The sequence below is a fragment of the Kogia breviceps genome, chromosome 1 (genome assembly GCF_026419965.1).
Source record: "Kogia breviceps isolate mKogBre1 chromosome 1, mKogBre1 haplotype 1, whole genome shotgun sequence".
Lineage (NCBI taxonomy): Eukaryota > Metazoa > Chordata > Mammalia > Artiodactyla > Physeteridae > Kogia > Kogia breviceps.
In genome coordinates, this window is record NC_081310.1 from 154,279,949 (window position 1) to 154,293,442 (window position 13,494).

A 13,494-nucleotide genomic window follows, 5' to 3' on the forward strand; every position below is an offset into this window, starting at 1 on the left:
CGCAGGCTCAGCGGCCACGGCTCACGGGCCCAGCCGCTCCACGGCATGTGGGATCTTCCCAGACCGGGGCACGAACCCGTGTCCCCTGCATCGGCAGGCGGATTCTCAACCACTGCGCCACCAGGGAAGCCCAACATTCTTTATTTTAAAGTCTATTTTATCTGTTATGAGTATAGTTACTCCAGCTTTCTTTTGATTTCCATTTGCATGGAATATCTTTTTCCATCCCCTCACTTTCAGTCTGTATGTGTCCCTAGGTTTGAAGTGGGTCTCTTGTAGACAGCATATATATGGGTCTTGTTTTTGTATCCATTCAGCAAGCCTGTGTCTTTTGGTTGGAGCATTTCATCCATTCACGTTTAAGGTAATTATCGATATGTATGTTCCTATGACCATTTTCTTAATTGTTTTTGTGTTTGTTTTTGTAGGTTCTTTTCTTCTCTTGTGTTTCCCACTTAGAGAAGTTCCTTTAGCATTTGTTGTAGAGCTGGGTTTGTGGTGCTGAATTCTCTTAGCTTTTGCTTGTCTGTAAAGCTTTTGATTTCTCCATTGAATCTGAATGAGATCCTTGCTGGGTAGAGTAATCTTGGTTGTAGGTTCTTCCCTTTCATCACTTTAAGTATATCATGCCACTCCCTTCTGGCTTGTAGAGTTTCCGTTGAGAAATCAGCTCTTAACCTTATGGGAGCTCCCTTGTATGTTATTTGTCATTTTTCCCTTGCTTCTTTCAATAATTTTTCTTTGTCTTTAATTTTTGCCAATTTGATTACTATGTGTCTCAGCGTGTTTCTCCTTGGGTTTATCCTGTATGGGACTCACTGCGCTTCCTGGACTTGAGTGGCTATTTCCTTTCCCATGTTAGGGAAGTTTTCAACTATAATCACTTCAAATATTTTCTCAGGTCCTTTCTCTCTCTCTTCTCCTTCTGGGACTCCTATAATGCGAATGTTGTTGCATTTAATGTTGTCCCAAAGGTCTCTTAGGCTGTCTTCATTTTTTTTCATTCTTTTTTCTTAACTCTGTTCTGCAGCGGTGAATTCCACCATTCTGTCTTCCAGGTCACTTATCTGTTCTTCTGCCTCAGTTATTCTGCTATTGATTCCTTCTAGTGTAGTTTTCATTTCAGTTATTGTATTATTCATCTCTGTTTGTTTGTTCTTTAATTCTTCTAGGTGTTTGTTAAACATTTCTTGCATCTTCTCGATCTTTGCCTCCATTCTTTTTCCGAGGTCCTGGATCATCTTCACTATCATTATTCTGAATTCTTTTTCTGGAAGGTTGCCTATCTTCACTTCATTTAGTTGTTTTTCTGGAGTTTTATCTTGTTCCTTCATCTGGTACATAGCCCTCTGCCTTTTCATCTTGTCTATCTTTCTGTGAATGTGGTTTTTGTTCCACAGGCTGCAGGATTGTAGTTCTTCTTGCTTCTGCTGTCCGCCCTCTGGTGGATGAGGCTAAGAGGCTTGTGCAGGTTTCCTGATGGGAGGGACTGGTCCACCATTACTTTTACACTGTCAGTGCAAACATAAACACAGTGAAAAGAGCAAATAATGTCTTAGTATTATTGTAAAATTGTTTTTAACACCCAGGCATCACCCTGAAAAGATCTTTGGGACTCCCTGGAGTCTGTAGCCCACACTTTGAGAAACTCTGATCTATAAAATGATGCTATTATAGAGCACTAGCCCTATTATCCCTTCAAAAAACTTCAGTGCTCAGTTCACCATCTTCCTCTCTACTCCAGTCCCTCTCATCATCCTGGGAGACCTCAGCATCCCTTTAAATGAACCATCCAATGCTCTGCACTCTCAGTTGCTCCTTTTCTTCCTCTCCAATGACCCTTTTCTTCCCTCTATTTTCTTCCATGTTTTCATCCTGGACTTTCTTACTCTCTGAAATAGCTTCTCCTCCAAATCACTTGTTCATGAGTCACCTGTAAATAGTTATTTGGGGCTCCACAGCCTCATCTCCTTCTATATCTATATGCTCAAGGATTCCCCTGCAGTTTTCTTGGACCTCATTGCGGCCTCCATTGACACCTGAGCTTTCTCTCTAGCAATAAGACCTCTCCTGTCTTCATTTTCCTTTATAATCAGTTTTGATTTCGTGATCCATCATTTTTAAATTTTAGTTATGTCCTGAATTCCTGGACCCCACTGTTCCTTTGATCACACCTACCTGTAAAACCCAATTGTGAAAGAATCCAACTATCTTTCTCCTGGGTGACTCCTAGGTATCTTTCAGTCTCATCATAAACATCAGTTCCTTAGGAAAACATTTCTCAACACTCAGACTGATAGATATCTCCCTTCATAGGATTTTTCAATCTCTGCACATCTTCTTCTCAACACTTAATTATCATAATGTTTGTGTAATTTCTGCCTTCTCCACCAGATCATAATCTCTATGAAGGCAGGTACTTGTACTGTTCATATGTTTGCTACTGAACTCCTGGCACTTATCTTGGTGCCAGACCCAAGGAAGGTGCTCAATAAATATTTAGGAGAGCAAAGAAAATAAGGGAGAAAAGGAGGGAGAAAGTGAGGGAGGGAGAGGGGGGAAGGAAGGAAGGAAGGGAGGAAGGAAGGAATGAAGGAAGGAAGGAAGGATAAAAGGGGGATAGAAAGAATGAAGCCGATGTATGGGAAATAGAATGACATTGTTTAGAAATTTATTTGAACCTAATTTCCAGTGAGAATCTAATTAAATGATCCTGATGTCTAGACATTCAAATGGCTCAAGGTTTGGTCCATATGTCATTTTTCTGATAGATTGTCCTAATAATAAAAGTGTGAAGCATAGAAACATGGAGAAAAACAAGAGTTCTGTTCACTAAAACGTGGGAGAGAAGTTACAGGGAGGAGTTTTGGGAACAGAAAATGACTCCAGTATTAGTTCTGCATCTCACTGTAGAATTGTCAAGATAATGTCATTGTAAGCCCACAGAGACTGCATTATGATGTCAAAATGGAAGGAAACAATGTTAATAGATGGAAGCAAAAGCTTAGAGCAGCGCTGTGTTGCTGTAGTTTTAAAAGCTTTGTGACGTGATGTCTAGACAGAGGAACACACCGTCATGCTATCACTGAAGCAAGGCTACAGAAGGTACACAAGGTCCATTCATTAAGTCATTACAGAGCTCCAACCTTTTAGCCAATATCAATATGACGGGCATCTTCTCTTATCGTTCCAATGAATTTTTTAAGGTAGTTTATTTTTTGTTGATTATAAAAGTCAGATGTTCTCCTAAAGAGAACGTAGAGAAGATTATAAAAGAAAAAAATTGCCCGAAGTTCCACCACCATTAATACTTTGTTATATTTCCTTTCATTCTTAATTTGTATAACATAGTTGAGGTCATACTATTACATTTTTATATGTTTATTTTTCCATTTAATATTATCAGAGAAATGTAAACTTTTTATGATGACTGCACATTGTTCCATTCCACTAACATTAAACAATTAGAGTACTGAGCACCCAGTTTTTCTGTATTCTAAGTTACTTACTGAAGATACTTTCTGTAGAATAGGATGGCTGGGTTGAAGGATACAAATGGTTTCAAAGCTTATGACACATATGGCCAGATGGCTTTCCAAAAGAACTGTATCAATTTTTCAATTACTTCAGGAACATTTAATAAATCTGTGGCCTAGTAAATCTTGGCAAATAGTTTGAAAGCATCTTCCAGCTACTGAAAATTTACTCAAGTAGGAAGAGATTTAATGTAGAGCAGTAAGATTCAGGAGTCTTTGATTCTAGTCTTTAGTTGGCATCTACCTTGCTGTGCCACTATGAGCAAGTTTCTTTAGCTGTCTGGCTATTAAGTTTTTCATCTGTAGAATCACCACAAGGGAATATAGTGCTATGTGCAGGGTTCCCAAAATATGCTCTGTGGAGTACTAGTTCCTGAGATATGCACCAGAGGTGAGGAGGAAAAGAAGTAAAGTTACCTGGTCAAATACATTTGGATAAATTGTATACAACATACTGCTCTTGGAGATTTAAAATGCCCAACAACACATTAAAGCTCTGAAAAGTTCTGCATTATAGTTTACTTAACAGAGCATTTACCCAATTTTTGACTATAGGTCATTTTTTTTCTTTCATGTGATATCTGTAAGACTATGTAAAACAGTTGAAGAAGCACTGGTGTAACACAAAGGGCTTTCGAGTCTACCAAACATGCATTTAAATCCAGTTTCTGCTATTTAAAGCTAAAGAACAGAGATGATAATAATTTGTGAGACTGTTTTGAGTATGGAGTGAGATTACATATGCAAAGCATGGAAAGCCCCAAGCATCAGCCTGACATACATGTTAGTTTCTTCTCTCTAACCTTCTTAACCCCAGGCATGCTCATCAAACCTCTCCATCTTCATCAAAAACATATTGAATGCCTATGCTGTGGAGGGCTGGAGACTAGTGAGATGCTTTCCATCTGCCTTTTCAGATAGGGTGGCATTTTGGGCAAAAGGCCTAAAATGGCCTAAAACCTAGACTTGAACATGTAATCTGTGAGTCAAATGCTTGACCGTAGAATGTGGCCACCTCGGCAATTTAGATCACAAAATAATTAATTAGCTACCCATCCCAGGCTAGGTCAGAAGGCCCAACCCTGATTATTTCCAGTGGGTCATCCTAATAAATAGGCTCAGCTTATATTCAAGACTGATTGCCACTAATTATATAACCTGGAGCTACTCCCATTCAGTTACATGGGAATTACATCATGAAACATATTTAAAATTTGACTTTGAAAGTGCTGAGTCTCTAGTGACCTCCATGTTGCTAAATCCAGTGGGAAGTTTTCCAGCTTGGTCTTAATTGCCCTCTGTTAACCATTGTTCCTTCTTGAAATCTTTCCTCTCTTGGACTTCTTCAGTACCACACTTCCTTGCCCCCTTCCTACCTCTGGCCAGTTCTCTTTGATGTGTCTGAAAAGTAGAATTCCTCAGGGTGCAGTCTTGCCTTTCTTTTTTTTGCTTTTCTCACTCTTAAGAAGGTGATATCTATTTCCTGGGTTCCACATACCACCTATGCTAATGCCTCCTAGATTTAGATCTTCAACCTGGACCACTGCTCAGAAATCCTGTTTTGTTTATCCAACTGCCCCATTTTATATCTCCACTAGGTGCCTATCAGGCATGGCAAACTTAATGGCTCTGAATCGAAACTCTTAATTTTCTCCTTTTAACTGTTCCTCTCTCAATTTTATCCACATCGGTAAGTGGAAGTACCCTAACACACAGTTGCTTAAGCCAGATACCTAACAGTGGTCTTTAATTCCTTCCTTGCCCTCACCCCCATATCCAGTCCTTTGGAAATTTCTGTCAATTTTGCTTTCAAGATATATCTCAAATATCTTCCCTTCTTCCTGTCTCAACTGCCCCCGTCCTAATTTAAGGCACCGTTATCTCTCACCCAGATAATTGCTATGGCCTCCTATGGTCTAAGACATTCCACTTCAATTTCCTCCAATCCCTTCTCTGTACAGATACCAGGATGATTTTTTAAAATTAGAAATCAGATAATATCCCTCCTGTATAAGACCCTCCAGTGATTTTTTGTTTGTTTGCTTTTTACTACACATAGACTAAAATCAAAATTCCTCACCATAGTGCTCAAGGTCCTCTGTGATCTGGCCCCTGCCCGCCTTTCTGACATCCTCTCAGGACTCAATCCCCTGGTCTCACGCTGCTCCCATCCTGCAGGTCCTCAAATGTGCTGAGCTATTTCCTGCAGGGGGATCTTAGCATGTGCTGACCTCTCCACTGTCCCTACTCTTCACTTGGTTTCTCCTCACCATCCTTCGTATCTCAGCTTAAATCCACCTCCGTAGAGAACGCCCCAACCTGCCTATTTTTAGATTGCTCGATAGCCTCTATCAAAGGACCCTGTTTGCTTCCTTCATACTATTTATCACAATTTTTACTGAAATGTTTGGTTTACATGTTTATAGACTGATTCCATCACTACGCTGTAAATTCCAGGAGGGTAAGGACATTATCTTTTTTGCTCATCACTTAGCATACCTGGAATATGTATTGAATGAATGAACAAAAGGAATGAATGAATGAATGAACAAATGAAAAAAAAAGTGTGTACTGTGTTCCAGGTACACACAGAATTCCACACAGAACTTCTGGCTCTAAGCATGTTCCAGGCTCTCCTGCAGTATATGCATAATGCTCTTTCCTCCACACTGAATAATCCCACCTCATCCATATGGTCAGACCTTCCCAGTTCAGTTAAGTCTCATGTCCTCCAGATGGTTTGCCTTGCCCTATGCTAACATCATCCCACATATGTAGAGCCTCCCACACTTTATTCCCACCCTTAGACTCCAAGTTCTGCAAGGCAGGGGTCATGATTCTACTGATCACCATGGTCCCCTGAGCACAGTACCTGGCATACAGTGGGAACTCAATAAAAACTTTTGTATGAATATATTATCTCATTTGATCTTTTTTTTTTTTTTAGTTGAATCAAATTATTTTTCTTTTTTTTTAAACATCTTTATTTGAGTATAACTGTTTTACAATAGTGTGTTCGTTTCTCCTTTACAACAAAGTGAATCAGTTATACATATACATATGTTCCCATATCTCTTCCCTCTTGTGTCACCCTCCCTCCCTCATTTGATCTTATGTTATATAATTTAAATTTTACTAGACCCCTGTGGAGTAGGAATTATTATACCTATTTTATAGATAAGTAAAACAGAGTCAGAGGAAGATGAAATAATGTGGTTAAGGTTATATAGATAGTAAGAGGTAAAGCAAGAATTCAAACCAAGGCTGTTTTGACTCCCAAATCTATGCATTTTAAAAACACATTCCAAGAAATACTATGAAGGATTTCTGACAAAAGGGAAATAGAGTAATAAAAGTAATTTTCTAAAAGTTTACCATGGGCCAGTTTCTATGTTCATTGCTTTATATTAACTCTCTTAACTCCTGACAAGCACTCTATGAAATATATATTGTCTCTATTTTACAGATGAGAAAGTTAAGCCTTAGAGAGTTTAAGTAACTTACCCAAGTTCCATAGCCACTAAGTGGTGAAGCCAGGATTTAAACCCAGGTTGATCTCACATCAGAGCCCACACCCAATGCTGCTTGAAGTATAGCTAAAGATTAGTTACCCCGAAAAAAAGTGTCCATAGTCATGAGACTCACTTGGAGTCACATCCACTACTCCAGTTGTTTATATTAGCTAACATTTCATGCAGCCTGAATTCATGTTGATTTCCAGTCATCTGGACAGCTATAGAAAATATGCACACGGCCCTGGCCTGCGTTACTTTGGTGAACACTCTGATGCCCATGAAACAGTAAAATTAAAAAGAAGATAGTGATTTAAATTTCATTAGGATCCACTGCCTATATGACCTATTTAAAGAAGCAAACAGATCCTTGTGGTTATCTTCTACATTTGAGGTTTTCACTCATATTTCTTTAGTCCCCCTAAGGTATTTTGGTCATTCTTCATCAGTGGAAATGTTGGGTTGGAAATGTTATAAAAACCTTTGGGCATCCTAATTCCAAATTAAATATTTGTTTCGCTTTTTTAAAAAAAAATTTATTGGAGTATAGTTGATTTACAATGTTGTGTTAGTTTCAGGTATACAGTAAAGTGAATCAGTTATGCATATACATATATCCACTCTTTTTTAGATTCTTTTCCCATATAGGTCATTACAGAGTATTGCTTAGAGTTCCCTGTGCTATACAGTAGGTCCTTATTAGTTATCTATTTTATATATAGTAGTGTATATATGTCAATCCCAATCTCCCAATTTACCCTCCTCCCCCCTTACCCACCTGGTAACCATAAGTTTGTTTTCTACATCTGTGACTCTATTTCTGTTTTGTAAATAAGTTCATTTGTACCATTTTTTAAGATTCCACATATAAGTGATATCATATAGTATTTGCCTTTGTCTGATTTACTTCACTCAGTATGATAATCTCTAGTTGCGTCCATGTTGCTGCAAATAGCATTATTTCATTCTTGTTTATGGCTGGGTAATATTCCATTGTATATATGTACCATATCTTCTTTAGCCATTCTTCTAGCCATTGATAGACATTTTGGTTGCTTCCATGTCCTGGCTGTTGTAAATAGTGCTTATCAAAGTGGGCGCTCAGTTTTGAAAAGATTTTTTTTTTTCTGGTGGGTGAAGGTAGCAGTAATGGTGTAATAACACTGATCTGGGGATTAGAAGGCCTGACTGTACAACTAGGAAACTGGGTGATGGACATATCAAATTGCTTTGTTTCCTCTCTGGCTCTCAACCGGAGGGGATAATGATTACAACAGTCTTAGAGGGACATAATGAGGTTTAAATTGGTCAATATTCATAAAATGCCTAGAGGAGTGGTCTGGTTGTTATTGAATATTCCGCTTCTCTTTCTGGGACTCAGTTTCCTTATCTGTATCATGAGTGGATTAAATTAGATGTCAAAGTCCTTCCTAATTCTAAAGACCTATGAAATAAAAGTGATGGAAGTAGCGAACAAGGATTTTGAGTTATTTTAAGTATATTAAAGTAAGGGGAATCATGAGAAGTGAAAGATATAAAAAAGTACCACATGAAAGTTTTGAAGCTGAAAAATTATAAAAACCAAAATGAAAGATCCATTGGATGGGCTAAAAAACAGATTAAATACTGCAAAAGAAAAGATCAGTAAACTGAAAGATATAGAAACTATCCAAAATGAAACAGAAAAAATACTGCCAAAAACAATAAAAAAAGAACAGAGCCTCAGTGACCTGTGGAATAGTATCAGGGAGTTGAGCATACCTGCGATCAGAAGCAGAGGAGAAAGTATGTGGCAGAGAACATGTTTGAATTAATAGTGGCAAAATTTTTTCCCCCAAATTTGATGAGAACTATAAATCCACAGAAGCACACCTAGGCACATTATAATCAAACTGCTGGAAATCAATGATAAAATATTAAGGGAGTCCATAACAAAGTGGATCTCTCCTCAGAGATTATACAAGCTGAAGATAATGGAATGATATTAATGTCTTCAAAGTGATGTGGGAGGAAAAAAGGAAGCTTTTCACTTAGAATTTTATATTCATCAAAGATACCCTTCAAAATAAAGGCAAAATAAAGAGTCCTTCAGACTAACGATGGATAACTCCCTCACCAAAATTCATTCTGCACTATAAGAAAGGTCAAAAGAAGTTACTCAGGAAGAATAAAAATGGTATCGGAAGTGGTATGATATTATTTTAAGGTAGGCTGTGGTAAGTTAACGATGAATGTTGCAAAGCTTAGAGTGACAACCAAAATAAAGAAATAAACAAAGTAGAATTGCTAACAAATTATTTGGAATTAGAAAAAATATGAAATGCAAAAGATGACCAAAAAAAGGAGAAAAATAGAAACAAAGAACAGATGGGACAAATAGAAGGAAGGCAAACCCAAACCCATGCATATCAGTAATTATATCTTATATAAGTTGTATAAATACTATGATTAAAAGACAGATTATTAAACTAGACAATAAAGTAGGACCCATCTATATGCTATCTATATGAGGCATACTTTAAAATATAAAGAGTTGGATAAGTTAAAATAAAATATTGGGAAAAAAAATTCACCATGCAAACCCAGGGATAATGAAACCCTTTCATAATGATAAAGGGGCAGATCATCTACAAACCTGTATGTAGATAGATAGATAGATAGACAGATCGACATAGATAGACAAGTAGATAAACAGATAATAACAGAGCTTCAAAATACATGAAACAAAAACTGATAGAACTGAAAGGAGAAATAGACAAATCCACAAATATACTTGGAGATGCAACATTCCTCCCTCAGTAATTGATAGACAAGGAGGTGAAAACTTGAGCAGCATTAATAACCAACTTAATGACTTAGAACTACACACAACAGACAAATACACACTTTGAAGTGCCTGTGACATATTCACTAAGATATATCATATTCTCTGTTATAAAACAAATCTCAATAAATTAAAAGGATTGAAAATTTTTTTAACTTTTTAAAGCAACACACATGCTAAAATGTATTATTTGTATAAAACACATAAGAGAGAGTCATTGCTTTTTGAGGCTGAATATAATGTCTTTTCATCAACATTGTCTTAAAACATTTTTCTCAAACAACCACACTCTTCTAAGAATTTACAGTAATGGTATAATAACACACAGGCAATATACTTTATAATAATGGTAAATATGAGCTTATAAAATAAATGTATACCATTAAAAATGTAAATGTAGGGCTTCCCTGGTGGCGCAGTGGTTGAGAATCCGCCTGCCGATGCAGGAGACACGGGTTCGTGCCCTGGTCCGGGAAGATCCCACATGCCGCGGAGCAACTAAGCCCGTGAGCCATGGCTGATGAGCCTGTGCGTCCGGAGCCTGTGCTCCGCAACGGGAGAGGCCACAACAGTGAGAGGCCAGCATACCGCAAAAAAAAAAAAAAAAAAAAAAAAAAAAAAAAAAAAAAAAAAAAAACGTAAATGTATATGATCTGTTTTCAATGTTAGTGTTTATATTTTATTTGATAAAAATAAATTGTTAGTTATTTTGCCATTGTCAAATTTTTTTTAAGTTTGAAGTGAGACTAATCCAAAAGATCCATACTAATTGACACATTGCAATTTTTTTTCGTTGTTAAATTTTATTTTTTAAAATTCATTTTTATTGGAGTATGGTTGCTTTACAATGTTGTTTTAGCTTCCACTGCACAACAAAATGAATCAGCCATACACATACAGACATCCCCACCCTTTTGGACTTCCCTCCCATTTAGGTTACCACAGCGCATTAGGTAGAGTTCCCTGTGCTATACAGTATGTTCCCATCAGTTGTCTATTTTATACATTGTATCAATAATGTATAGGCACATTACAAATTTATTTTAGTTTTTATCAACCATCAGAGAGATGAAAAATACCCCCAAAAATGACCATGACAGTCACACACCACTACTGGCAACAGCTTTCATTGAAAACTTACTACCAGGCATTGTTCTAAATTTTATGCATTTAATTCTTCCTCTTAGTTGCCTCCCACTTTACAGCCTAGAAAACTTAAATAACTTGCCTAAGATTACACAAATAGTAAATGCCAGTGCCAGAATCTGAACCCAGTAAGGTTATTTCACCATGTAGTTTTGCATTTGCAAAGCCAGGGTCAGGCACACTGGCATTACACAAAAAGACCTTGCGACTTCCTACTTCAGCACTTTGTAACGTATTTAATTGGTTCTCTTTTGCTTTGACTTCAAATTTGCCTCTTCACTGGTCTTCCTTATTTGATAAGTTCAAACATCAAGACTCTTTGTTCATTTTCAAAAAGGATTACAATGATAAGCTTTTATAATTAAGAGTATCTCAGCAGAGATTTCCTTTACCACAGTTCTCTTGCCTTTATCTTCTAATTATTAGAGATGAATTTTCTGATTTTTCAAATATGTATCTGCTTTAAATACAAGTTGCAAATTAACTGCTTATAAAAATGCCTTTCCCCCTTCTTAACTGTTACTTAAAGGAAATCTCTAGTCTAGCATTTAAAAGCAATAATGATTCAAAATTGAATCATCCAACAAGAATTTGAATAAAATAACTCTACTTAAAATCTTCAATGTTTGGGAGAGAGGAACTTCTTTAAAGCTATCAAAAGGGCAAAATAAGAGGCTGTTTAAACACCACAAAATACTTGATGTTAAGATTTTAAAAAAAATGTGGGCTTCCCTGGTGGCTCAGTGGTTGAGAATCTGCCTGCTAATGCAGGGGACACGGGTTCGAGCCCTGGTCTGGGAGATCCCACATGCCGCGGAGCAACTGGGCCCGTGAGCCACAACTACTGAGCCTGCGTGTCTGGAGCCTGTGCTCCGCAACAAGAGAGGCCGCGATAGTGAGAGGCCCGCGCACCACCATAAAGAGTGGTCCCCGCTTGCCCCAACTAGAGAAAGCCCTCGCACAGTAATGAAGACCCAACACAGCAAAAATAAATAAATAAAAGTAATAAACTCCTACCCCCAACATCTTCTTAAAAAAACCCCAACAACCATGAAGCCAGTTTGGGATATTCAAGGAAATGGAATGGGTAAAATGCAATGTACATATGAAAATACCACTTCTCTTCGTTACTCCATAGCAAAAGGTTAAGTCGTTTCTAGAATGAAATGACTCAGCATCTTTATAGTCTCTTGCCTTTCCCAAGATAATTTTTATATACATTATCTAATTTTATCTTTCCCAAAACACTATGAGATGGGTATTCTTACACACAAATGGATAAGCAGAGGTTAATTGTCTAATATAACTCAAGAGAACTATTATTTATTAAGTTGAGTATACTTTATATCCAAGATTTTATTTCATGTTCATTAACTCTTATAGAAGAGGCATTATTATTCTCATTTTACAGATCGGGAAGCAAGCACACAGCGATTAGCTGATTTACTCCAGATCACCCAGCTCCTAAGTCTTGGAGCTGTGATTTGCACACAGGTCCATCTGACACCAAGTGAATGCTCTTGTCACTGGCCTGGACTCCTTCGCTGAATTAGTAATAATGTGGAAAGAGTTCACATTCCATCCTAAAACAGCTTGTTGCAAACATGAGAGTGTCTCAGTTCCCTACCAAGTAACCCCTAACTGCAAATTTTGCAGAAACTTTTGGCCAACTCACCAGTTCACCTTCTCCTGTATGGCTACCCCAGGCTGACAAGTCATCAAAGACAAGAGGAAAAAAGCAACAGCAAACATCTCATCCAGAAGCCACCACCCTATATTTACCTAGAGAGGAATAAAACTATTCAGGGAGTTGGAGTAAAAGAAATCTATGGGCTGGGATCTATAAGATCTACCTAATGTTTGAAATGAACAGAACTCACTTGATTCTCATTCAGATGTGGTTAATTACTTACCAGGGTATTGATTAGCCAAACGCCCTAAAATCCCAGACACCAAAGGCCACTGTCCTTCAGACCTTTGGAAAAGCAATATCCATATGGTTGAGGAAAGGAGGATATTTAACCAATTTCAGCTAAGCAAAGGGATCTTATTTTCAGAATGAGGCAAAAGCCAAACCAAGATATAACTCCAAAATTCATGGTCTTTTTGATTAGCTATTGGAACTTCTGAGGTTAGATCAATTTGTTTTGCAAGACTGAAAAGAGGCTCATACTGGTATTTCAGCTCTGCCATAAACAACCAGCAAAATATAGGAAATGCTCATAGTTACATGGGGAAGTTCTCCAATGTATCGTCAAACATCTGGAGCCTGAGAAATGTGGGTAATTGAATGAACTTTCCAATTCTCGTCCAGACATTGGGTATCATTACCATCTAGCATATTTGTGTCTTCAGGGAACCACATGCCTTAAATGGACATCTCCAGAAGCATCCTCTAGAATTGTAATAACAACCACACCCTGGACTGGTGATACCATATCTACATACATTCTCTTAGTCATAATTAATCATAAAT

The 13,494-nt window shown here is 37.6% G+C and overlaps 1 protein-coding gene across 1 annotated transcript in view; it reads right to left on the reverse strand.

Annotated features, from left to right (window-relative positions):
• C8A (complement C8 alpha chain) overlaps nt 1–12,770 on the reverse strand; it is a 66,727-nt gene extending 53,957 nt beyond the window's left edge. Inside the window, exon 1 of the mRNA XM_059052863.2 lies at nt 12,694–12,770. Within this exon, the coding sequence (XP_058908846.1) occupies nt 12,694–12,770 (77 nt within the window). The remainder of the gene's footprint in view (nt 1–12,693) is intronic.
• Nucleotides 12,771–13,494: the final 724 nt, after the last annotated feature.